The sequence below is a fragment of the Mandrillus leucophaeus genome, unplaced genomic scaffold, assembly GCF_000951045.1.
Source record: "Mandrillus leucophaeus isolate KB7577 unplaced genomic scaffold, Mleu.le_1.0 Scaffold299, whole genome shotgun sequence".
NCBI lineage: Eukaryota > Metazoa > Chordata > Mammalia > Primates > Cercopithecidae > Mandrillus > Mandrillus leucophaeus.
This window is the reverse complement of record NW_012103131.1, coordinates 2,175,600-2,201,817: the sequence shown is the minus strand read 5'-3', so window position 1 is coordinate 2,201,817 and position 26,218 is coordinate 2,175,600. Positions and strand designations below refer to the sequence as shown.

Genomic DNA, 26,218 nt, shown 5'->3' with positions numbered 1-26,218 from the left:
ACATTTAAGAAAACCAACTCCATCAAGCTTTCCCTTTGAATGTGTTGTTATGGTACAAGAAGTCTTCATTTGTCCTGGGCTATTTTGAAATAAAAGGCAGGAAACTCCCCTCTTGTTTCTATATCTTGCATAGAAGTCATCAAAACAGCATCCTCTGTTCTGTGCAGTAGTCATGATTGAGGAAGCAGCTGTTCTCTTCATGATGACCCAACCAAAGCCAGCAGTCTGGAGGCGTCAGGGATCCAGAATTGTCTGTTCCATCTGCTGGGTTTACGTGCATGTGTTAGAAGTATTTGGCATGGAAACTGTTTCCCTACCCCACCTCGTGGGCGAGGCCAGAAGGGAGCTCTCTGGTGGGGGCAGGGCAGACCCCAGACTCTGCTTTACTTCAGATAATGCCATGGTTTGCTCCATGGAATGGGTGCCACAGCCTCCCATGGGATCAGGCCAATGATCCATTTTGGCCTGGATCAACTGTCTCTCCAGGTCCATGGGTGGGAAGGCAGGCCTCTGCTGGCTGTGATTGGGAGTTTTATGGGTCTACTTTGTTGTGCATGGAATTTCACACAGTCTGAGCTGTCTAGTCATTTTCAGGCCTCTAGCTAACTCACCGAATGAGCAAGGGAGTGGTGCCAATGAGAATGCGTGACTGAATCGCTAAGGCCAAGCGAGTCCATTGAGGTCTTCAAACCAAGATGAAACTTAGCTGTTTGGGTGTTTTCAGGGGGTCTGAATCGTCAGCATCATTTAGACCGGAGTTTGCACTCTGGTGGTCTGGCGGCCAGATGTGGTCCTCACACATGATTTGTTTGGCTTATATGATGCTTTACAAATTTTTTAATTTCTTGAGAACATAAAAAGGAGATTGTGCAAAGAAGTCTTTACTTTCAGTTTCTCTTAACAAGCCAGAAGAATAGTAGCCTGGGTCTTCTTTCCCAAACAGCCCACCACAGTTAGCTGTAGCCAGAGCCGTCCATGGTGGACCAGGCATATATCATCTCGGTTCCTGTGCAGCATGCTTCTCTCATTTATGTTTCCTACTTGGCCCTGGAAGGCATTTGAGTTTGAGATCCCGGGAGTGGATAAGACATTCAGAAGACAGATTCAGATTTTCTGGCTCTCCAGGTTATTAGCACAGGGCGAACCATGGTGAATGGCAGTGACTAGTAGAAATGCCCAGGCTGTTCGCAGTGCTCAAGATCATTGCCATCATAATCCTGCTACCTCGTGTTTCACCTGCTAGTAAACTTGCAAAGATAAGCCAGTACTCAGGGCACTAATAGAAACTCTGAAAGTACAAATAATATCCCTTAAGTCTCAGGAGCCAGTCTCAGCCCAGGGGCCCTTCTACCCCCTGAATGGCCCTGTGATGCTGGGTGACCTGGGGATTCATTTTGTACCCCCACACCCCCCCGCCCCCTGCCAATCACTCAGATGCTTCACCTAGTTTAATCTTCTTACCTGAAAGTGCCTTCCTGAGGCCGAGGCAGGTGAATTACTTGAGCCCAGGAGTTCGAGACCAGCCTAGTCAACATAGAGAAAACCCATCTACTAAAAATACGAAAATTAGCCGCGTGTTATGGCAGGCACCTGTGGTCCCAGCTACTGGGAGGCTGAGGCGGGAGGATCGCTTGAGCCTGGGAGGCGGAGGTTGCAGTGAGCCAAGATCGTGCCACTGCACTCTAGCCTGGGTGACAGAGTGAGACCCTGTCTCCAAAAATAAATAAGTAACTAAATAAATAAAAAGTGGCTTCTGGATTTTAATAGATACTGCAAGGGATTTTTTACAAATAAAGATTTAATTTTTAAATTCTCATGATAGGCAGCCTAGCTGCTGTGTACCAAGTATATAACTTCTGGTGTTAGACACATTTCTTAGGGTAGATGAAACATGCATCTCAGCTCATTCTTCTAGCTCATTCTTTTGACAGAGACCCAATACAGCAAGTGGAAGTAAAGCAAAGATTCGCCAGATGGTAATTAATATTTTTCAAAGAATTGAGGTGTTCTCTTCATATTTCTTGAAGTATCTAATAGCAATCCCTCCTGTCATTTATCTTTTTCACTCAACCCTGTTTTTACCTCTTCTTGTGGCAACTATTCTGTGACTTTTTGTTTCCTTCTGATTCTCACACATATTTCACCGCCTAGTCAACCTTTGGGATTCTTGGTGTCATTCCAAATGGTTTGCTGAATTTGAAAAATGTAGCCTGTCAATCCATTGCCTGAAAGCCCTTCCCACCCCTTTTATTTGCAGCAGAAACACAGCATCCTCACCTGCCTCCTTCTCACCTACTGGTCAGGGCATTGTGCACCTGGGTGGTTGGTTCAGCCTCTGATTCTGCTGGGCCAAGAGCCTTGAGAACGGGCCCCAAGGCTCTGACAATGCCACTGTTCTCCTTCAGTGCATTCTAGGGACTGTTGGAACTCCTGAAGGCCAAGGATCATCTTGATCTAGATTTAGATTTCCAGGGCCTGGCCAGAGGACGTGCTGGGGGTGGATAGTAGGTCACCTGTCCAATTCTCACCTCATCACTTTTGCAAGAAACTCAATTTTTATGGATCCCAATTTTCTCATCTGCAAATTGTCCTCCCAGTTACTAGGGTTTTAGGTACCAAATCCAGTAAAAATGTGTTTTTCAAACTTTAGGGACTACCGGACTCAACCTGGAGGGCTTAACTAAGGACAGTTGCTGGGTCCCACCCCTCATTCAGTTTGTCTGGGGTTGGGGACTGAAACTTTGCCCTTCTAATGAGTTCCCAGGCAATTCTCTACTGACCCGGGGTCCACGCTTGGAGAACCAGTGCACATTGCTGAAGCAGGTGCCAGATACCCCAGTGTTCCCCCCAGCAAGGATGTGGGTTGGCCTATGTGGGTCTCGGCTGCCTGGCATATGAGGCTCATCTTTCCTTGCATTTTCCCCACTGTGTCTTATTTTCTGGGAAACTTGAAACTAGATTCCCAGAGATGTTTTGTTTTCCATTCAGCCATCTTCGTGGAAGCTGTCTTCAGACTCTCCACCGTGATACCTGGAGACACATTGATTTCCTGCCTTTAGGTAATTCTGTCACTAACACACACCATCCACTGTCCATCTCGGTTTCCACCCTCCACCTGGAACCCAGATACTAATGGAGGCAGCCTTGGTGATTTTGAGTTTTGAGCTTTTGGTTTCCTAGATAGGTTGATTTTGCCCGTTCTCACCAAAGACAGGCTGCGTTTGGGTCGAACTGACAGAGCTGTCATGGACACAGCAGGTTACTCTGTACTCGAGAATGCTTCACGAGGCTTCCCACTCACTGCCGTCGGTCCAAGGCTGGGCGCCCTTTGTTTCAGGTGCCCTGAAATCAGTGTCTCTGTGCAGTGATGGGAAATAGAGTGCTTAACCATGTCCAGAATCAACTGCTGTACCCTTTCTTTCCCTTACCTGATGACACCTGAGCCTAGCCAGGGCTGCTGGAGGTGAGAGACCCTGGGACCCATCTGGGGAAGCAGGCCCAGAGCCAGGACGTGGAGTGTTGGAGTCCATACATTCAGCCAGTGGGCACATCTAAGTGGTTAGTGGTGGTTTCCTCTCATTTGGGGGTTTTAGTTGTCCAGAGTGAACTGCTGGTCTTGTGTCTTTAGCTCCAGATGGGGTCACTGGGAGGTGGCGGGCAGCTACTGGCTTTGCCTGGCCTTGCAGTTTTGCTCACAGTATTGTTTTGTCAAGGAGTGTTCCCCCTGCTACTCTCGCTCCTCAGAAACAAGGGGACACTGACTCAGTCATGGCTTTGAATGGAGCGTTTCTGTGTGGTTTTCTCCTTGCCCCAGTACTCTGCCTTCTGCAGCTCCCAGTCCCCAGCAGCTGGGCACGTTGGCCCTTGTGCTTTCATATCCACGAAAACACGTGGGAAGCGCGTGCCCAGCACATGCCTTGATCACATATTTGTAACTCGGGAGTCTGAGATGATCGTGACATTCTCGTATGGGGCTGTGTATGGCCACTCCCATTCCCCAAGGGAGAACACAATTACTGTATTGTCTGTTGGCATTCTGGGTGAGCTGCTTGGGTCAGGGCTGGACTGTTGGTATACTGGGGGATGGAAATAACTGTTTTGCAGCTTCCTACCTTTATGCTGCCATTTACAAAAGAAGGACGTTTGGGATGACCTCTTAGAATCCCCTGGGTCACCTGGCTTTGTTCAGCTGAGTAAACCACCAGCCTGTGCACCTCCCTGTGCCCCCAGCTCAGCATGTTTGCCTGCTATTCAGGCAGGAGAGCTCTGGGAGGGCAGACCGCTGAGAGGTGGAGAGAAACAGAGTGATGGGAGGCAGGGAGCAGGGTGGCGGCCTGTGGCTGTCTGGTGTGCGGAGCTTCCCCTGCCTGGGCCTTGTGAGAGGGCTGGCACTGGCCGATATTGTGGCGGCTGACCTGTCTGGGCATCCTGAGGCCCCTTCCATCAAAAGCTGGGAAGGGGCCCTCCACCCCCAGCCCCATCCCCCTAGCTTGCTGGAGTGTCAGACATGTCATTTAGCAGCATCCTAATAGAATACCCTCACCCCGTCTCTGGCATTGAACTCCTGCCCAACACTCCTGCTGCTTGCTCTAGGAAATCTCCCCAGATCTTTACCACCCCACTTGGAATTCCAGGCTCACTCCTCTGTCCGTGTGGATTTATTATCATATGACATGCCATGCCTTGTGGGAAACCTAATTGAACACTTGCTGTTTACATGAACTTATTTATGTATTACCTGCCATCATCCCTCAGTCCCTAGCACAGCCAGCCTGGTGTGTGTTGGACTTGGGACGAGACTGATACCGGGAGGAAGTACTGTCCAGAGAGAAGCACGACACAGGGCGTGCATGAGAGTTGCCAGTTTAACTACAGTCACCTAGAAATACTTTTTGTTTCTGAGTAAAAGTCTGTTCTAAGGAGTGCAGCATCACATGTGTATATAATCTTCCCCTTGACCCTTTTTGCTCTCTGTGGAGGCTCCCAAGACCTTGGCCCTCCCTGTCCCACTGGGGTTCCTGCAGAGGCCTGGTCTGTCCAGGCTCTGCCTGGCCCAGGGCCGGCCCTGCAAGTGCTGCCTCCCTCACATCAGGCCCTGACTGCAGCAAGATTCTTGCTCCTAAAAGAAGAACATAGAAAACAAGGCTGTTAGGGCAGGGCCCTGGGCTCTCAGTTTTCCCATGGTTGGGTGTGAGAGGGCTGCTGGCCATCCTCCCGCCCACAGAAACTCTGATGAGTGTTTGCAGGTTCCTGAGGAGGTGTGAGCATGATCAGATACAGGGGTTTTTGTGCTGGTCACTGTGTTTTTCTGTTATGCTGTGCTGCTGTGGAACCCAGAAAACTTTGAGCTCAGCCCCTCCGCGGATCGGGAGGTGCAGTGCTTGGGATTAGTGTTAACAACATTTTGATAGCTATCGGAAACCCCCCGCAAGCAAGAGAGATTTCAGTATCTTTGGCACCAAGAACGTTGAGACTTGACTTAACGTGGTGATTGTGTTCTTTGTTTCAGCAGACATTTCCTGAGCAGCTCTTTGTGCCAGGTTCTGGGGACTCAGGGGACTGAGGCTGGGCTCATGCCCTCCAGAAGCACAGTCTGTTGGGGCGGCAGCTCACTGGTTCGTTTCATGGCCCTGTGATTCAAGCTCTGCATTCTGCACAGAGGCAGAGCGCGTGACCTGACTCAGTGTGGGGTGTGGAGGTCTTCCTGGAGGTGGTGACACCTGAACTGAGTTTAAAAGATGAGATTAGAGAGTCTGGAGGCTGAGAGGGCAGCAGGGAGCAGCGGAAGCAGGCGGCAAGGTCTAGCCCCAGAGACCAGCATGAGCAGAGGCCTGGAGGCAGGAAACTGCATGTGGTATTTGGAGAACTCCAGAATGTTTTAAGAATAGGCAGTACGTGGATGTGTACAAACTCAGCAGTGAAAAGCAGTTTCCTCATCCCTGTCCCCAGCTACACGTCTCCCTCCTTCCTGGGGGGAGCTCCTAATGCCATTTTCTTGTTTGTCCTCCCAGAGATACTCCATATGCATGTGCAAGAATATACAGATATATACACGCACAAATATGTATATAAAAATACAGTGTTTTTTATATTTTAGATTTTAGAAAATATTACCTATTTCTTGTGAAAGTCAATACCTCGTTTGGTTCAAAATTCAAAGCATACAAAAATCCATTTCTTGAGGAGTCTTCTCTCATCTCTGTTCCCAGCTACCCATTTCCCCTCCCGGAAGACAGCTTTTATGTTACGTTTCCTTTGTATCCTTCCAGGACTTCTGTATTACTGGCACAGTTCTTTATTTAGTTTCACCCAAATGGGAGCTTAATATACCCATGGTTCTGATCTTTGGTTTTCTGCTTAGCACTATACCTGAAGATGCTTTCCTCTTTGGACGTGTTGGGCTCCTGAAGCCTTTTTTTTTTTTTTTTAAATTTTTAAAATTAAAATTTAAATTGACACATAATTGTACCTATTTATGGGGTGCATAGTGATGTTGCGACACATATAATGTATGATGATGGGCTCCGGGTGATTAGCATATCCACATCTCAAACGGTTATCATTTCTTTGTGTCAGGAATGTTCAATATCTTTCTTGTAACTATTTGAAACTACATAATATTGTTAACTCTAGTCATCCTACAGTGCTATAGAACACTAGAACTTACTCCTTCTATCTGGCTGTATTTTTGTATCCTTTAACAAATCTCTTCCTATTCCCCGCCTTCCCCCTACCCTTCCCAGCCTCTAGTCTCCTCTGTTCTGCTTTTTACTTCTATGAGATCAAAATTTTTTAAGCTTCCACATATTCTCATAGCCTCTTAGAAAGCTGCGTTTTGTCCTTTGCATGGTGTTGCAGTGTGTTTTTATCCTGTCCTTCCTGTTAGGCAGTTAGGTCACTTCCCACCTTGGCTGTGCCTCACGAGATGATATGTCTTATTTTGCTCATGAGTAGGACAGTCTGCAGGGCAGGCTGATTTGGCACTTGAGGCACATGTGTTCACAGGGACAGTGAGTAAGGAGGATAGAACTGCACGAGGACACGGGCAGGTTGTGTTTTACGCTCATTTCTCTAGAGGTTGACTGATTTTTCCTTGTGAAAGACAAGTGACTTTTAAGTTGGATTCTGCTGAGTTTTGGGGATGCTGTCTTACTCCTTTACTGTCTCCCATAAGTAACCTCTGCGAAAGGAGACCTGGCCCAGTGTGGTCTCTGGAAGCAAAGTTCGCCCAGGGGTGTGGTTGGTGTTGCTGGGGAGACTGCCTTACAGACTCTGACCTTCAGGCCATGCCCTGCAGGACAAGGCCAGCCAGAACCGAGGCCTGCAGTGCGACTCTGCCAGCGTTGTATGCTGGGGCCTTGTGGATGTGGATGCCACCTCTGGCACTTGCTAGACTTGGGCCTCATGAACATCACAGTTCTAGTCAATAGTTGGTTGATTTATTAACAATTGAACTGAGTAAGAGTCTGTCCAGGCAGAGGACCTGCCAGGGTATGGGAGGGAGAGACTGCAGGGTGACTTTGTACCATCCCCTGAAGGCTGTGATGCAAGTTTATGAACTTTATCTTTTGAGATGGGTTCTTACTCTGTCCCCGAGGCTGGACTGCTGCGGCATGATCCAGACTCCCCGCAACCTCCGCTTCTCGGGCTCAAGCAGTCTTCCCACCCCAACCTCCCGAGTAGCTGGGTCCACAGGCATGCACCACCATGCCCAGCTAATTTTTTTTTATTTTTGGTAGAGATGCGTTTCACCATGTTTCCCAGGCTGGTCTCGAACTCCTGAGCTCAAGCCATCCACCCGCCTTGGCCTCCCAAAGTGCTGGGATTACAGGTGTGAGCCACCGCGGCCGGTCCAGATTTCTGAACTTTAGCGGTCCCCGTTATTTTATCATGCTATTTTTATCATGCTATTTAAAAAATATTCTCTGCCTTTTAGTGCATTTTTATTTAGTTTTTATTTCACTCATCCATCAGTTGTTAACAGTTTTAACTTCCGTGGGAGTGGAGACCGTGGCTTATGTATGTTCGCGTCTTCAGCCCCTACCATCATCCCAGCAGTCACAAAGTAGTCACTCAGTAAGGGTTTGTTGAATGAATGGGCACAATTGCCTGCCACGCAGGCTTTCGTCAGGGCTTGTGGCATGCTGTTAACTATTCATCAGCACACTGGAAACTGGGTTTTGGTGCTTCAATGCCAGCTTCTGACCAGTACTAGTTAAATTTCATCCATTCTGATCCCATCCAGCTATTCAGTCTGATAGGGTTTCTTTTTTTGTTTTTATATTTTATGACTTTAAAAAAATTATTATTTTCTGAGATAGGATCTCAGTTGGTTGCCCAGGCTGGAGTGCAGTGGTGTGATCAGGGCTCACTGCAGCCTTGGCTTACCTAAGTGATTCTCTTGCTTCCACCTCCTGAGTATCTGGGGCTGCAGGCACATGCCACCATGCCTGGCTAATTTAATTTTTGTCAAGATGAGGTCTCACTATATTGCCTAGGCTGGTATTATTGTTATTTTTAAGTCTGAGAACATCATCTGTGCCACCTCCCTTGGATCTGCTCCTGATCGAGGTGGCTAGTGTTGGTGGTTTTTATTTTTTTTTTCAGATGAAGTCTCGCTCTTGTCACCCAGGCTGGAGTACAATGGCGTGATCTCGGCTCACTGCAACCTCCACCTCCCAGGTTCAAGCAGTTCTGCCTCAGCCTCCTTAGTAGCTGGGATTACAGGCGCCCACCACCATGCCTGGCTATTTTTGTATTTTTAGTAGATACAGGGTTTCACCATGTTGGCCAGGCTGGTCTCGAACTCCTGACCTCAGGCGATCCGCCAGCCTTGGCCTCCCAAAGTGCTGGGATTATAGGCGTGAGCCACTGTGCCTGGCTGTGTTGGTGGTTTGATGTGTAACCTTTCCTTCTCCTGCACATTTTTGAACTCCTCCATCCAGATGACACTGGGCAAGAACCCTTTTCCACAGTGAGGTGAAGGCCAGTCCACGTTTGGTTTGGGAGGTGCGTGGAGGAGTGCTCAGAGTCCTGGCTTTAGAGTTTTGCTGCTGACTTAGTGAATGAGCTTCCTGAGAGCAAGGAAGTACACCCAGGCCTGGTTCAGATGGCTCCACTAGGGGGACAGTGACAGCTACAGCTGCAGCTGGTGTACTTGGCAGTCCGTCAAGCACTTTGGGGTGTGCTGCGGACAAACAATAGACTGAATCTTTGTTTCTGGAGCCTGGGCCATTTCTAATGAGGAAGATGATTACTCATTTTTGGAAGTTGGGTTAACTCTTCCACAGTCTTTTGAGTCTTGCTTAGATTTGTAACGAAAAGCCTAGAAGAGTTCACCTTGGCGACCCAAGGTGTTTGCTTTTAAGCCGGGTGACTCTGGTTGGCTGTGTAATTTCCTCTTTAACACTCCTCCACCCAGGTCTTTGCCCTAAGTCAGGAGGCCTGATTGTCATATCCAGAGTGCTTAGAAGGAAGTGGGGCAAGTGTTTACAAATGAGGTGCCCCTTTCTTCTCCTGTTCCCCCACCCCCATGGCATGCCAAAAAATAAAGAAGGAGCTCAAGACCCGTTGGGCAACTGTTCCCCTAGACTTCTTAGATTAATTCCCTGGCCGGTTCTAAGTAATTTAAAGCCACATGCCTGGACTTAGCTTTGACTTAGGACTCCATGAAGGCTTTCTTCTTCTTTTTTTATTTTTTTGCGAGACAGGATTTTTCTCTGTCACTTAAGCTGTAGTGAAGTGGTACTATCATAGCTCACTGCAGCCTCGACCTTCCTGGCTCAAGTGATCCTCCCTACTCAGCCTCCTGTGTAGCTGGGACCACAGGTGTGTGCCACCATGCCGGACTATTTTTAAAATTTTTTATAGAGATGGGGATTTCTTCATGTTGCCCAGCTGGTCTTGAACTCTTGGGCTCAAGCAGTTCACCTGCCTCAGCCTGCCAAAGTGCAGGGATTGTAGGCGTGAGCCACTGTGCCTGGCGGTGAAGCCCTTCTTTGCAGGAATCTCTTTCTCTGCCTTAAGAGGCAAGAATCTGGTGCTATTTTGATCTGTGTATAGACAGATGGCTGTTATTACACATGCAGCAGCTCCCCCGCCATTGTGCTGTGGCTGCTGGTGGGAGTAGTCTTACTAGAGTTTATCCTGCCCTCCAGAACCCTCCCCTGCAGTAGAAGTCAGGTAGATAGCTTTGGCTGTTTGACCTGAGAGGTGCCACAGAGCTCGGGTATACTTGTCATATGACAGACCTGCCTGTCAGCTTAGAGTCCCTCCAGTTTTGTTTTGGCAGATGATGGCATTCTCGAATGTGTGGTAGAGCTTACAGCGTGATGTGGGGGTAGAGGGGAGAAGGCGGAAGGCTTACCATGTGATTGATGAGCCTGTCTGATTAATTTCTACAACAGACCCTGTAGGTTGGTAGATATGACTCAGTCAGATCAGGAAGGGGGAAGTCCTGAAGTGTGAGCTGAGGTTAGGATGCGACCTCTGATGAATGGGTGGCAAATGGGCAACCTGGTGCCTCTCGTGCCTATAGCAGCTCTTACAGAGCTTGTTGGGATCTTCTTGCATCACCTGTCATGTCCCAGTGTGATACTGTCTTCAACCAGTGTGTTGGGGCCCCAGACTGCAGGCCTCCTAGATAAAGAGATCACGCCCTCGCAGCTGTGTTCCAAGGCCCAGCTGCTGAGAGATTACCTTCCCTCTGTGCAGTGGCTCTGGGGGTTCTGTGAGAGCTGTAGACACCAACGGGAATGCTTCTCCCTGCCTGCTGAGCGACTGGAGCTGCACCGGTAGGAAAGCTGTGTGTGTAGCCTGGGCTGGGGGTGGAGTGTCCTGCAGCAGAGGGAGAGTCCGAGAGCCCATAAACATTTCGTAAAGGAAAAGGAGATTCTTGTCCTGAGAGGTAGAAGATGAAGATGTCAAAACTGGTCACTGGCTAACTTCCTGGCTCTCTAAGAAACTCCTGTAAATCAGGTTGTCATTGAACGACACCAAGATGCCCCTGTATGCATAAAGATTAAACTCGGAATATGCAATCCTGCATACATCCCCATCCTCACCCCATGGATATGTAAGAGAGGGTGCTGGTTCTGCAACACCACCTCCTCCCTACCGCTGTCCCACCCATTGCAAGAATGTCACTGTGGCCTGCTTCTGACTCTGCTTTATGGAAGGTCATAGCCAGGGCACTTGATGGCAGCAAGTAAGGATTTGGCCTTTGCCTTTGTCCAGTTTCCTGGACCTTGAACTGCATATCAGGTCTGAGTGGGACTGGAAAGGCCAGCATAGCAGTTGATCCGAGACGGGCATCATCAACTTACTGTCCTTTCTCATAGTTCATTCAGCACCTTCAAATCTAGTGATTTTCATGCTCTCTCCAGAGCTGCCATTTGCCTATGACACGTGAGGAAACTGAGGCCCAGAGAGGCATAAAGACCTGGTGAAAGCCACATACCTGATATGTGACTGCAGTTGCAGTCTCACTAGTCAGAAACAACTTATCTGGCCCAGCATCCCTTTTGACACGTGAGGGAACTGAGGCTCCGAGGAGGGAAATAACTTGGCAAATTGGGCAGAGCTAGTAAGTGGCACTGTCAGGCCCAGAGCCCCCATCCCCTAAGTCCTGCTTGATCCACCTAGGCCACACAGCCTTTTGTTTGGGTCTTTCCATTTTTGTTTTTAAATCTTTTTTTTTCACCCCTCTTCTGTGGGTTTTTAGTCATGGTTTGAGTAAATTCAGTATACTTGTAAATAGGTCCGACTGAAGAACAGGTCATGGTTGTCTTAGGCTAAGTGGCTTAACATGATAGTAGATTATCTTTGGGGCCTGCTGCAGTCTCCTCATTGTCCTCTGATTCTCTTCCCATTCTTTCCCTTCCTCTGGTTTGGAGCAGAAGGCGGCATCTAGCTCTGTGGCCACTCGGTAAGTGTGAGTTCTCCTCTCTCCGTGCCTCTTGTCCCTGTCTTCTTCCTTTTGAGTGTATCATGCAACGTCCAGTCTAGAGCAAGCTCTTCTTTCATAGTGTTTGTGGGTTAAAAGTACATGAGCGGTCGTGAGAATTACGGGAGTGCGTATAGGAACCTCGTCTGTCAGTTATTTTTCACTGATAAATGAACTCTTGACAAGTCATGCATGCAGTTGGCTTCAGTTTCAAGAAACTACATGGGCTGTCTCATTCCCATGTTCAGATTTGTTTTGGCTTTTTGGATCTCAGCACTTTTATGTCCCTGAATAATGTCATTCCTCCCCCTCCTCTTGAAATGTTATTTGCTTTAAAAAGAAAATCCCTACAGCATTGAAAAGTCCAGGAGAGCAGAGTTCCGATTTGGTTCAGCAGCTCAGTTTATTGTTTTGTCTTGTTTTGCTTTCCCCGCTTCCATTAAGGAGACACATAGGGGAGCTTGGGCCACTTTGTTCAGCCAGGGACACAGGTCAAGTCTCTTTCAAGCCGTGTAGTGTGACTCCCAGTCCTTCCCCAAGTGTGGCCTTTGGCAGCCTTTGATTACCTGAAGGACTAGATCAGGGAATATGTTTTAACCCCAGTTACTGAAGAAAGCACCTCCAAGGACACACCTTCCTGTGGAGGGAGGGGTGAGGGAGGGGTGAGTATGCCCTCTCTGTCTAGGGACAGCAGGTGCTTCATGCCTGCAGCCAGCCACTCTCACTCACCCTGCTGAATGTCCACCAGCCCACTTGCAGGAGCGAGGTGCTTGGAGGACTCAAAAGCATATTCTTGGCCCCTAGAAGCTAATGCTGTAGCTGTGAAGACGAGATGCTTTTATCCAATTTATAAGCATTTAATAAGGGTCTGTGCCCTGCTAGGAATTGTGCCTGCCTAAGGATTTCAGTGTTTTTAGGGATATTTTTGTAGTGCCCCCACCTACAGGGCGTTACCTCCTTAACTTATAGCTGAGGCGGGCAGAACAAGGGTGACTTCTTACCTGTTACAAAGGCAGAAAGCTGAGCAAAGTTACAGAGCTCAGCCAGGGCCCTGCAGCTCCTCTGGGACTGAGCTAGGCTGAGCGTGGACTCAAGTTCAGTGCTCTTGCTGTGATACTGACTTAGCAGATAGGCATCAGTCAGGTTGCTGCTGTGGGCAGGCTGTGTGCTGAGGCCACAGGATGACTGAGGGAGGGCCACACCTAGGCTGCACATGTGGAGGGGAGGGCTCCCCACAAACAACCTGGAAATGAACTTTGAGAGAAGGGCAGGGTGGCTGTGGTGGAGGCAGAGGCAGGAGGCACAGGACCAGGGGAGATAGGGACAGATGGATACAGGTTCCAGCTGGGGTTGCAAGAAGCCATTGTGACTCCCTGCAGGCCCAGAAGCACCCTGAGCTTCGTGGGAGACACTTCACCCTTTGCAAGTTATCCAGCACGTCTGTACATCCATGCAGTTAAAAATGGAAAGTGTTGACTTCCTGTCCCACTTCTACCCTCTCCAAGATACTCGTCATCTGCCCATTTTTCCTGCCTGCAGTGGAACCCCTAATACCATGTTTCAACATCAGTTCCAGAAGGTTGATGTTTGGCTGGGATACCTTAGGATGGGCTGTATTAGAGAGTGTGTATGTTGCAAAATTGGTGCCTGCTTTGGCATTTGATCATTTAGCTGACAAATCAAGTACTGAAGGGATGATTAACAATGAAACTTAAAGATCCTCGAGTAGTGGGGTCCCAGGTGTTAAGACAAAGACTTTGGAGTTCAGTAGATGTGGGTTGAATCTTTGTGCCTTGTTCACAACTGGGTGACCTTGAGCCTGGGCTTCAGTTTCCCCCTCTGTAAAATGGGATAACAGTAGCGCCCTCGGACAGGGATACTCTGAGGTTGCAGTAAGCACAGGGCCTGGCCCTGTTGCTATGGCTAGTATTTTCCTCGTGCTGCGTTAAAAGGTAGGCTCTGTGTCACCTGTTACTTCTGCACTAGCAAAGTACTGATGAAAGGGGTTTTCTTTGCCTCTTTTTTTCTGTGCGTTGAGGGTGGTGCCAGCAGGTCTGTCTGTCTGTTGTTTCTCAGTAGGACCTGAAGATATGGGAACCCCGGCTGCGGGGTCGTTGAAATGTTCACTATAGTATGGAAGCTGCACATTCGTGGGCTCTGTCCTCTGGTTGAAACACCAGACTGTCTTTCCAGTATCAACTTAGTCTGGGAAAGTAGAGGCCCTGGATAAAGTTCTTAGGCAGCTTTTAACTTTTATCCTTTAGACTCAGATGACTTAGTTAGTATATAAAATCAGCGAGCAGAATCGTCCCCAAGCAGATTAAATCCCTTTGTCTTGGTGGATATGAAGCTTGACTGCAGCATTCGGCTCTTCTCGGAACCCTTCTTGCACTTTTGGGTTGTCACAGAATTTGGCAGGAGACAACATGACCCACTAAGCAACACCCTTCCCCAAATGTTCATATACTTGCTTCTAGATTCTGTCTACAGATGGTTTTTGTCACACCAACAACTGAAGCTACAAAAGTTTCAAAGTGCACAAAGACCTTGCGGAATTGCTGTCTTTCCCTCCCATTTCCTTTGCTGAATGGGAGGGGGAAATGGAAGCTCTGAGAGCAATGGCTTCCGTGAGCCACCAGGAAAATCACTGTCAGTGGCTAAGTTCATGTTTGGGTTTTGATCTGAGTCCTGTTTTTAAGGTGGTAAAATTAACTGTGAAACTAACGTGTGCGAGTAGTAAGTACAGACTAAATAAAGACACTGAAAGAAGGAAAAACTTGTCTTGATGATTTCTAGTATGGTCAGTTTCTTTTAAGGGATAGCCCTTCAAAATGCATTACAGAGCATTTGGTAAACTCCTCCAATCTTCTTAAGATTTATATAGGATTGTAGAGTTTGCAACACTTTCTTGTATGTATTAATTCATTAGCATGCAATCCTCTTTTGAAGTGGATGAGCCAGGTGGGGCTCCCACTTGCTGGAAGCTCAGAGTCCCAGGCTACAGTGATAGCAGACAGCTGTGTTCAGTGGTGGCAAAGAAATGAAGACACATTGAAGACTGTAGAACAAAAGCAAGAAAATTTCATGTTAGCAAGAACTTGTGTGAGAGCAAAGCTTTCTCCCCTGTTTCTGTGGTGTCAGAGACAGAGTGGCCTGGGGATTTGAATCCTGGTCTTGCCCCTGCTAGCTGTAGGATATTGGGCAAATGACTTGATTTCTTTTCTTGGAGCCTCAATCTTCCCATCTGGAAAATGTGCATGCTGCCAACCATAATGCCTGTTCATAGGAACGTGAGAGGATTAGCTGAGAAGAACCCAGCCTCTGGTGGATGCCCAGGGAGAGGGGAATGGAGGTGAGGGTGGAGGGCTGTGGCTAGAAGTGTGGCTGTGTGGGGCACATGGAGGTGGAGGTAGGCTCTGGGCCTGGGGCGTCTTGCTGACCACGGCAGCAGCTACCTGTGTGTGTGCCCTCCCACCCATAGGCCTTGCTTTGGGCACAATGCTGGCGAGTTTGGGGCTGTTCTTGGGCAGATGCACTTTAGAGGTGAGGACTTGGGAGGTGGGCAGGGGCCCTCTGCCACCTTGTCTGCACCCAGGGAGCATACACATGGATCAATGGAAAGTCTGACCTTGCTTTTTGCTCTTTTCAGTGGAAATCCTGGTGAAGATGAGTCATTGAGTAGGGGCTCCTGGGGTTGAGTCAGAGAGCACTGTGTCCCCGTGATCAGGTTGGGGTGCCAACCAAGGGGAGATCCTCACCCAGCCCTCCTTTGGCAGATACTGGGTAGCCCTAGCTGTGTATGGAGGCAGGCTGGAGGCCCCCTATCATGAGCACTGCCCAGGGAGTCACGGGAGAGAGGTGGGAGGTGAATGCGGGGACTGGGAAGTGACAATACAAGACTTAAATACAGGGCAAGGAAAACTGCAGTCGAGATGCAAGGATGGTGCCCGATGAGAGTGCGGCCCACGATTGCTACTTGTGCAAAGGGGAATGGACACCAATGCCTGGCCTTCTCTGTGCCGAGCTCTTTTATATGTGTTTTCTTATTTAAATCTCCCAGCAGCCCCAGGGCAAAGGTATTATCCTCACTGTGTTTATTTAATTAATAATAATAATAATAATAGTAGTTACTATTATTTTTTGAGACAGAGTATTGCTCTGTGGCCCAGGCTAGAGTACAGTGGTGTAATCTTGGCTCACTGCAGCCTCTGCCTCCCAGATTCAGGTGTTTCCTGTGCTTCAGCCTCCTGAGTAGCTGGGATTACAGGCATGCACCACCATGCCCAGCTAATTTTATATTTTTAGTACAGTTGGGGTTTCACCATGTTGGCCAAGCTGGTCTGGAACTCCTGACTTCGAGTGATCCACCAACGTCAGCCTCCCGTAGTGCTGGGATTACAGGCATGACCCACTGCACCCAGCTTAATTATTTCTTTTGATACAAGATCTCCCTCTATCACCAGGCTGGAGTGCAGTAGCATGATCATAGCTCATTTGTAACCTCAAACTCCTGGGCTCAAGCGATTTTGCCTCAGACTTCTGAGTAGCTGGGACTACAGGCATACACTCCCACGCCTGGCTATTTTTGTTTGAGTTTTTATTTTTTGTAGAGATGGAGTCTTGCCGTGTTGCCTAGGCTGGTCTTGAACTCCTGGTCTCAAGCAGTCCTTTTGCTTCAACCTCTCAAATGCTGAGATCACTGGTGTGAGCCACTGTGACGAGCCTCACCCCCGTTTTAAAGATGAGGAAACTGAAGTCAAGTGATTTTATGGCAAAGGCCAGGGCTGCCAAATTCCACAGCACACACACGTTCCCCCATCTCCCCTTGCACATGGTCTCCCTGGTATAATCAGTGGGCTTTAAAAAAAGTTTTAAAAATTTATATGTAGCCTAACACAGTCTTTTGGTGGTTAGTTCTATGAATTTTGATAAATGCATAGATTGGGATTTTTTTTAAATTTTTTAATTTTTTTGAGACGGAGTCTTGCTCTGTCTCCCAGGCTGGAGTGCAGTGGCGCGATCTCGGCTCACTGCAAGCTCCGCCTCCTGGGTTCACGCCATTCTCCTGCCTCAGCCTGCCAAGTAGCTGGGACTACAGGCACCCGCCACCATGTCCAGCTAATTTTTTTGTATTTTTAGTGGAGACGGAGTTTCACCGTGTTAGCCAAGATGGTCTCGATCTGCTGACCTCGTGATCCGCCCGCCTCGGCCTCCCAAAGTGCTGGGATTACAGGCGTGAGCCACCGCGCCCGGCTGGGATTTATTTAAAAAAATTTTTTTTTTTTTTTTTGGAGATCATGTACACTCATGCAGTTACAGGAAATAATACAGAGAAATCTCACATACCCCTTACTCACTGTCCCCTAATGGTAACATCCTACCAAACTAATGCAGTATCACAAGCAGAAAATTGTCACAGATACAGTTGAGACACAGAGTATCTCCATCTCCAAGGATCCCTCCTGCTGCCTTTTCCCAGCCATGCCCATTTCCCTCCTGCTCCCACGCCCCATCCCCAACCCCTGACAGCCATTCATCTCTGCACTAATTCTATAATTTTGTCATTTTAAGAAAGGGATATAAATGGACTCCTAGAATAGTGAGCCTTTGGGGACTGGCTCTTTCACTCTGCATGAGAGTCTGGAGGCTCATCCAGGTTGTGGCGTGTGTCTCTGGTTGATTCCTTTTTATTGCCGAGTAGTATTCCACAGTGTGGCTGTGCCCTGCCACATTTTGTTTAATTATTCATTGAGCGAAGGGTCTCTAGAATATTTCCTGGTTTGGGCTGTTATGAATAAAGAGCTGTTACAAACATTTGTGTGTGAACGTAAATCTTAATCTCTCTGGAATAAATGCAAAGGAGAACTCTTGCTGGTAGTTGTTTGAATGGGCATTTGAAGGGGTTTTTTAGGGGATGGAGGGGCAAGGCACTGGTGGGAAGTACAGACCTGGGTGCTGGCTCACCAGGGTTCACATCCCAGCTTTGAACCCGGACCCTGAGTGAGTTGCTGTATATGGCTGTAAAATGGGGATAATTCAACCTGGCTTGTGGCTAATGTGTGTAAAGTGCCTGGTAGCTAGTAGGTACTCAATAGATAGAAGTGATTCTTGATACAGGTTAAGAGAAAACCCACTAGACCATGGCAGGGTCTGTGCCCCAGAGGTGGCCTGTGGGAGGGCTTTGTGAGGCTTCCACCTTGCCCTCTGTGGGATCACCCAGTTATTGTCTTTTTCCTGGCCGTGCCCCCGGCTTCTCTTTGAGAAGACCCTGACCGTGTTTGCAGACTGGGCTCGAAGTCTCCGGCCTGGTCCTGGCATTCCCCAGTGAAGTTGGCCAGGCCAGGCCCACGGGTCATAGGAATCCCAGGAAATTCTAGATCGTGCTGGGCTCTGCTGGTCTGGATTCGCCTCACAAATTCTGAGAACCTGCCCAGATCATTTCAGATGTTGCTACAATTTAGCTCGATTCCGGAAATGTGTTTTGAGCTGTTAGGGTATGTGAGGGATTGTGGTAGGTGTTGCAAAGGGTTCAGAAAAAATTGCTCTCCTAACAGATCAAAGCAGCCAACTCCAGCTTCTAATTTCCTTCGGGAGCCCCCACAGCCGCAATGATAAGGTCTCCCCTGAGTGTGACATTCGGAGCCCTGGGTCTGGTTTGAGTCTCTCTCTAGCTGCCCTCCTGCTGCTATGCCCTCTGCGTGCCCTGTGTGCCAGCCACCAGCGTTCTCACCATTCCCATACTCCGAGGCTGGCCCGGCGGACACGCCTTGCTTACACCCTTCCCTCTGCCTGGGTACCCTGCCCTTCCTGATGAAATCTTGCCTGTTTCTTAAGAACTAAAAGCACCATGGGCGGACGTGGGATGGAATATTCAAACCTCACATAGGGTTGGACATGGTTCCTCTCCAGAACCATCATTCCCTTCTCCAGGCAACCACTGTGTGGGACCATGCTGGACTCCTTGTTTGTTTGTTTTTGAGGCGGAGACTCACTCTGTCGCTCAGGCTAGTGGACTCGGCTCTTCTTGCCTTTGTCACTTTATAGCATTTCTTGGAGATTGTTTCATATCTGTACAGTTTGAACTGGCTTATTATAGTATTTTTGAAGGCCACATGGTATTCCCTTATGTAACAACACCGTAATTTTTTTAACCAGTTCGCCTTGTTTGCAGGCATCGAGGTTGTCCCCACTCTTGGGCTCTTACAGTGCAAAGGAGTCTCTTTAAAGCCTACCTCTGACGTCACGTCCCCCTTTCTGCCTGCCTCTGAAATGTGTTGGCTGGGTCACTGCACTCTCTGTGAGACCCCCCAGGGCAGGGACTGTGCTACACCTGCCTTCTCCTTTCCATGCCTGTCACATGTGCTGACCACCCAGTTGCCCACGCGCTTTTGGTGCTTCTGCTGCCTCTCCGAGCCCTGGCCCCTTGTCGGGACTCTGCTGGGGATGGAGCTGGAGAGAGCTGGGCCACCCCATCTTTGCCTCGTTCTGGCTTCCTGCTTTGTGCAGAGCTGTGTCTGGATGGGCTGATGTGTTCCCATGGTGACAGACTTCCACAGTTTCATTCTTACCGGCCTCCTCCTACTTCACCAGAGGGATGGGCCATCATATAGCCAGGCCCTTATTGACAGAATTTAGCTCGTTTCTCTTTAAACACGTTTGAGAGGATGGCCGCTTGGGCGTCCATTGCCGAGAAGAGGATCTGGATTCCCAGCCTCCCCCATGAAACTGCTAGCAGTAGCCGCTGTTGATTGAGCACTCACCTGGATGAGCGAGGCAGCGTGCAAAGGACTTGGGCTCTGTTTTCATCAGATACAGTAACCTTGTGAGGCAAGCACTGTTTTCCCTGTTGTACAGAGAGAGAAACTGAGGCTCTAAGAGTAACTTGGCAAAGGCCACTCAAACAATGTATTTCAAGAGCTGGGATTCCAACTCAGTTGTGCTTGACTCAGGATCTGAGCCTCTGTAGCTACTGAACTCACCTGGCTTCCTAGAGAGGATGGAAATGGGGGAGGAGGGAACGGGCAGCTCACCTCCCAGGCCTTGTGCCTAAGGCTGGCTGCCTGAGAGCTGAATTGGGGCTCACACACAGAGAGATGATGGCTGCCATTAGGCCTCCTCCACTGAGGAGACACAAAAGGCTGCTTTGAAAGGCAAATCCAGGAGCACCTCTCTGGCCTGTTCCTGAACCCAGCTGCCTGGCCAGAACTTGCAGGAGTGGTCTGAAACTCTTTCCTTGAACAGACCACAGTTGGTCAGAACGTGTCACTTCTAGATTGATGTGGTGTTGAACCTGTGCACCAGATCTCTCAATGAGACCTGGGAATCTTCAGCCTCCCCTGGGCTCTCTTCCTGAACAGTCAAGCTTTGGAACATGTATTGATTTCCCTCCTCCCCTTCTCTGCTTTTGCACTTTGGATGAACCTTGTTTTCGAAGAACAGTAGAAGGTAATTTTCCTGTGCTTGCCAGCTGGCCTGTAATTGAGCAATTTCAATAACACCCACTGTAAAGTCTAATTGAAGTAAACAGGAAAATATGATTTACAATCTGGACAGCAAGTAAATACCAGGGTGCAATTAATTTTTACACAGAGCAGCAGATTCTAAAACGTTTTCCTGTGTTGAGCAGTTTGTTTCTGATTACAGATTAGGAGCTGCTTTTCTATTTAATACTATTATCATCATTCTTTTTTACTTTTTGGTGGTGATCCTCAGGTTCCTTGTGTCTGTGTGACTTTCTTTGAAGGTTTAGCTGCATGGGGAAATAGAGACGTGAGTTTGTAAGAAGGGATTTTTCAAACCTGAACTGAAGGCTGCACTCTTTCTTCATTTGCTTGGTGGGAAATGGTGGTGGGTTAATCGGAGAGGGGCTGCGGATAGGCTGTGCAGAATGGCAATGCTGAGTGAGTCCCATCACTACTGGAAGCTCACTTAGTTTAGTTCTTTCTGGGGAAGATGACAAAGCTGTGAAGGCCCCCAGTGTTGCAAAGATGTTGATGTTGAAATGTGGCACTTCCAAGGACCAGAAATGTATGCCTTTTTTTTGGTGGGGGGACGGAGTTTCACTCTTGTTGCCCAACCTGGAGCGCAGTGGTGCGATCTTGGCTCACTGCAACCTCTGCCTCCCAGGTTCAAGCGATTCTCCTGCCTCAGCCTCCCAAGTAGCTGCAATTACAGTGCATGCCACTACACCCAGCTAATTTTTTGTATTTTTAGTAGAGATGGGGTTTCACCATGTTGACCAGGCTGGTCTCGACCTCCTGACCTCTGATGATCCACCTGCCTCAACCTCCCAAAGTGCTGGGATTACAGGCATGAGTCACCATGCCTGGCCAAATATATGCCTTTTTAAATGGACCCTCCTTATTGTTCCAGTAGCTTCTGTTCATAACTGGGTGGAGAAGGGAGCCAGCATGCTGACTGCTGGTCCCCTGCTGCCAGTTGGCTGCCTGAGGGCTGACCCGTTTGGTGTTGGATGTGGGGATGAGGCATGTTCTGACCCTTGGCCTACTTTAATGCATCCTGGTGTGTGCTAAAGCTGCCTGTAAAGCCAGCTCAGTGGTAAGATGTCACGTGACTTGAGTATGCTGCAGGGACAGCAGATTGTTAGCCACCCAGACCCTGAGATAGATCTTAAAGGTATCACGTGGCTGGACCCCAATCTGTTGTTCTACCCACCAGGCCATTTTACAAGTGAGGCAGCCCAAGGCTGGCATGGCAGGGGTGTGGGGAGCTCTGAGAAGGTAACTCTGGGCCTTGGTGACTCTCCCTGAGTACATCTCCTTTAGCAGAGAGGTGGTTCCAATCCCCTGGGGTTTCCAGTACTGTGGGAGGGGTGACTCTCAGGGCCTTGGTCTTTCTTAGTCCTGAATCCTTTTGCTTTTCTTTTGTCTTTCCAGGGAGTTGACCACACTTGGCCATTTCCCAGAACGGCCCCACCCCAAGGGTGAGCGGCCAATGAGGAGCTGTTTCTGCTGACATCAATTCCCCAGGAGGTACCCAGCCCAAGTCTGCCCAAGTGAAGATGGCTGATACCCACCCTGGGATGGAGCCCAGCGCCTGAGGCCCTTATCATGGTGATGGTCCTAAGTGAAAGCCTCAGCACCCGGGGAGCTGACTCCATCGCATGCGGGACCTTCAGCCCTGAACTGGTGAGGACCTGGCAGGCTTCCTGCTTTCCCTGAGCATTTCTGAGGCCTGATGTACAGATAGGGCTGTGGACTGAGCACCCAGGCTTAGCAAATTGAGTCCAGAGCCCCCAAGAGCAAAGCTCTGTGAGGCGTCCTGGGCTGGGGCGACAGGGCACAGGAGCAGAGCTTGACTGACAACTCGCTGGAAAGAAGGAAGTCAGCTCAGATTTGAGGTCATCTGGTGAATGAGGAGGGGAGGTTATCCCCTGGTAAATAACAGCAAGTGTGGTTCTGCAGCCTGCCAGGCCAGGACTGACATTCCTTCTGTCTCCACCCGTTAAGGGGAGGTGGTTTCCAGAGAGGGGTGGTGCCCTGAATGGGGGCTAAGATAAGCCTATCCCTCTGAAGGGTGGTGCTGCTTCAGGAACGTCAAGAGTGGGAGACGATGGGGAAAGACGGTGTGGTGAGCTATGGCAACAGCTACCCTCTGCCAAAGGGGGTTCACCCGGGACCACCCTGGACCATGTGGTGGACTAGTGCAGGGAGGTAGCTAACTCGGCCTTCTTAGACTGCAAGCAAACCAACCTTCAATAGCTGAACCCTGTCAGCAGACCTGTCCTTGGAAGCCCAGTTCTCAGATGTGAGTGGGGGCTGCTCGCCTGTGGAGGGAGCGGGAAGCCACGCTCAGTCAGAAGCAGTCTTGTGGAGATGGGCGAGTCTTCAGAACTCTCTGCAGCTTCCGTGGTCAGGAAGGCCCAACTGCCCAGGGTCGCCTCACCCAGGACCCCTCCTGGCGCCCTTCACAGCCCCTCGCGAGGACCCACGCTAAGCCTCCTTGGTGGGCCGCCTTCCCCTATCTCATGCCAGTGAAACCAGACCTTGAGCAGATGAGACCTAGGTCTCTGCCTGTGTCAGGAGCTTGGGAAAGCCACCGAGATCTGTATTCTTTTCGCAGGCCTCACAGAGCGCCTTCCGTGTGTTGGGCACTAGGCTGGAGGAGTTTGGGGAACAGGATGAGCCAGAGCCAGGCCCTGTACTTCTCACCCTTGAGAAGCTCTGGGTCTAGAGAGAGGGTGTCTGGAGAGCTGTGAATACAGTGACAACTTGAGGATCCCATGAACAAGAACTTGCAGCCGAAGCCCACGGGAAGCCCAGGGCGTGTAGAGGAGCAGGGCCAGCCTGGCTGTAGCACACCAGGGAAAGCCTTGCAGAGCAGGGATACTTGATTTAGCCTTGAAGGGTGAGAAGAAGTGGCTTAGAAACCACTGGGTCTAGCCTCCTCGTTTTACAAATGAGGCAGCTGCAGCCTGGAGCAGGCAGTAACTGCCTCACTAGCTGCACCTCCCCTTTCCCTCCAACCCTTCCAGCCCCACTTCCTGAGCCTGCGTTCAGGCCTCTGCCCACTGCCTGGTGTCTGGACGCCAGTCTTGGCAGCCCTCCCTCAGTCAGGTCTCTCCAGCCCTTACCAGGCATGACACTGGTGCTACTCTGCTCGTGGGCCTCAGCCTGTGAGGTCTCCATGGGGTGTCACCCCCAGCTGCAAGGGTAGGGACTCAGCTTTGCTTCTCCCCATGTCCCCAGCACTACTGGGGCAGGGCAGACAGCAGGCACCTGAGGTGTGTTTGCTCAATGGCAGCCTTGGTCACTGCAGCAAGGAGTAGAGCTGCTGTGACCATTCAGCTCTTCTGCCACTACCCCGTTCTTTCCAGTTCACATTTGCTATGTAATGTGATTACTTCTTACCAGCCTCACTGCCACCACTCTGGTTCCACTTGCTCTTCTCTCACATGGATTCTTGTGGTAACTGGTCCCCTGCCTCTGGCTCTTTTTAACCTGTTCTCCACCCAGCCGCCAGAGAGAATCCTAGTCAGAGCTGTCCTCCACTGTGTAGAAGCTTCCACTGGCTTTACACTGAATGCTTAGCAAACACCCAGCCCTTACTAGGATGTATGTGGCCCCATGTATTCTTGTCCATGTGACTGCTCTGACCTCATCTCTGCCACTCTGCCCCCTCTGCTCGGTCCCCACTGGCCTCCCTGTTCCAACACGCTAAGTGTGAGCCTGCCTCAGGCCTTTGCACTTTTTCCTTGGCCTGGAGCTCTCTCCCCACAGTAGGACATTCTCCCTCTCTCCTTGCTTCTCTGGCCACTCAACCTACAGTTCAGTCCCAGCACCAGCTCCCACCCCTTACCCCCACCACACTTTCTCTCCTCTTTTCCTATCTTTTTCCCTCTTAGGTACTTGGCACTTTTAAACATGTCCTTATGGATCTTGACCGAGTCCTTATACTAGAATGGGAGCTTTGTGAAGGGAGGGGATATCTCTCTTGCTTGTTGCTGAATGCACGGGGCCCAGCGCCTAGCAGGTGCTCAGTGGATGTTTGTGGATGGATGAGCTTGCAGGTTCCTGTCGCCTGGCCTCTTCTCATTCACCATTGTCTTACTCTCTCTCTGGCTGCTGCTCCAGTTCACGACTGAGTGGGTGTGACTAGAGTAGCTCTGACCAAAAAGAAGAGACCTCAAGGGTGAGGAGCCATCTGGAGGTCCCAAGGGAGGAGCCCTTCCCGGGTCCAGCTGTGCTGTTGGCTGCAGTGGCTGCCTCTGTGCTTGGTCCCTTCTCAGGGTGGGACTGCCTGGTGTTGGCTTCAGAGTTGTTTCCAGGACATGTGGGCCCAACGTCAGCTGAGCTGCTCTTCCAAGAGGTGTGGCCTGAGCCCCTGCCAGGAGGAGCATGGCCTCCCAGCCCTAGCCAGGGAAGGAAAACTCAGAAAGGGAAAGCAGGCAGGGAGAGCAGGCAGCTTTGCTGGAAGGGATTCTACCACGTGTTCTCTTGTGGCCTCACAGATTAGAATCTGTGCTTTCTTCCTGAACTCTCCCTTGCTTTGTTGGAAAGGATCCTTCTTTCTGCTGCTCTTTGTTACTGACCTGTCAAGGCCCAGAACCACCCAGTGTTGGGCCCATCTGTCTTCCTCCTCCTCTTCTTTCCCCTTGGCTCCAGATGAGAGCTCTGTTGTGGGGAACAGCCCTGTTGAAGAAGGGCTTTCTCATTGCTCAGTTTGCTGATGCGCCCAGAACACAGTGACTGGGTGCCAGTGCTTGGCCCGGCCCAGCTCAGTGCTGCCTGCCCTATAGCGTGGGCCAGCAGGAAGATGTTGGGGGTGCGGCTATGCTGAGGGTCTTGGGAAGTGTGTTAGTTCATATCATGTTGCTGTAAGGAATACCTGAGGTTGGGTAATTTATAAAGAAAAGAGGTTTACTTGGCTCATGGTTCTGCAGGCTGTATAAGAAGTATGGCACCGGCCAGGCGCGGTGGCTCAAGCCTGTAATCCCAGCACTTTGGGAGGCTGAGGCAGGCGTATCATGAGGTCAGGAGATTGAGACCGTCCTGGCTAACACGGTGAAACCCCATCTCTACTGAAAATACAAAAAATTAGCCGAGTGTGGTGGCGGGTGCCTGAGTAGTAGTCCCACCTACTCAGGAGCCTGAGGCAGGAGAATGGTGTGAACCCGGAAGGTGGAGCTTGCAGTGAGCCGAGATTGCGCCACTGCACTCCAGCCTGGGTGAAAGAGCGAGACTCAGTCTCAAAAAAGAAAAAAAAGAAGCATGGAAAAGTATTGCATCTGCATCTGTTTCTAGTGAGGCCTAGGGAAGCTTCCAGTCTCGGCAGAAGGTGAGGGGAGAATAGGTGTATCACGAGGTGAGAGAGGGAGTGAGAGGGAAGGGAGGAGGTGCCAGACCTGTTAAACTACCAGCCCTCACATGAACTAGAAGAGCGAGGACTCCCTGATTACCATGGGGAGGCCACCAAGCCATTCACGAGGGATCCACTCCCATGACCCAAACACCCCCGCCCAGGCCCTGCCTCCAGCATTGGGGGTTACATTTCAGCATGAGATTTGGAGGGGACAGACACCCAAACTGTATGCCCAGAGGTCCATGTACCTCCTCCCTGTCCTTGAGCCTCACGCTACCTGCTGAGGGGCAGGGGTGCACCCATTTCTACCCCATTTACAGACAGGAAGCTGTGGCTCAGAGAGCCCAGGGAGGGGCTGCCCCAGGCACAGATTTCAAGCCCAGGCCCTTGTCTGCTTCCCCCAGCACCTTCTCGCATGGGCCCTATTCCAGAGGCTGTGATCACCTTGGAGCC

General features: G+C 49.9%; 1 protein-coding gene and 1 long non-coding RNA gene across 2 annotated transcripts in view; one reads left to right on the top strand and one right to left on the bottom strand.

The window, feature by feature from the left end:
- Positions 1 to 26,218, top strand: part of FAM53B (family with sequence similarity 53, member B) — a 120,858-nt gene that overhangs the window by 14,102 nt on the left and 80,538 nt on the right. Inside the window, exon 2 of the mRNA XM_011986421.1 lies at positions 21,841 to 22,092. Within this exon, the coding sequence (XP_011841811.1) occupies positions 22,015 to 22,092 (78 nt within the window). The 5' untranslated portion in view covers positions 21,841 to 22,014. The remainder of the gene's footprint in view (positions 1 to 21,840; positions 22,093 to 26,218) is intronic.
- LOC105544135 lies at positions 14,722 to 24,549 on the bottom strand. Its single transcript, XR_001006719.1, has 3 exons — positions 24,402 to 24,549; positions 20,743 to 20,887; positions 14,722 to 15,002 (listed from the first exon to the last, which is right to left on the bottom strand). It is a non-coding gene; the product is annotated as an uncharacterized LOC105544135 (long non-coding RNA).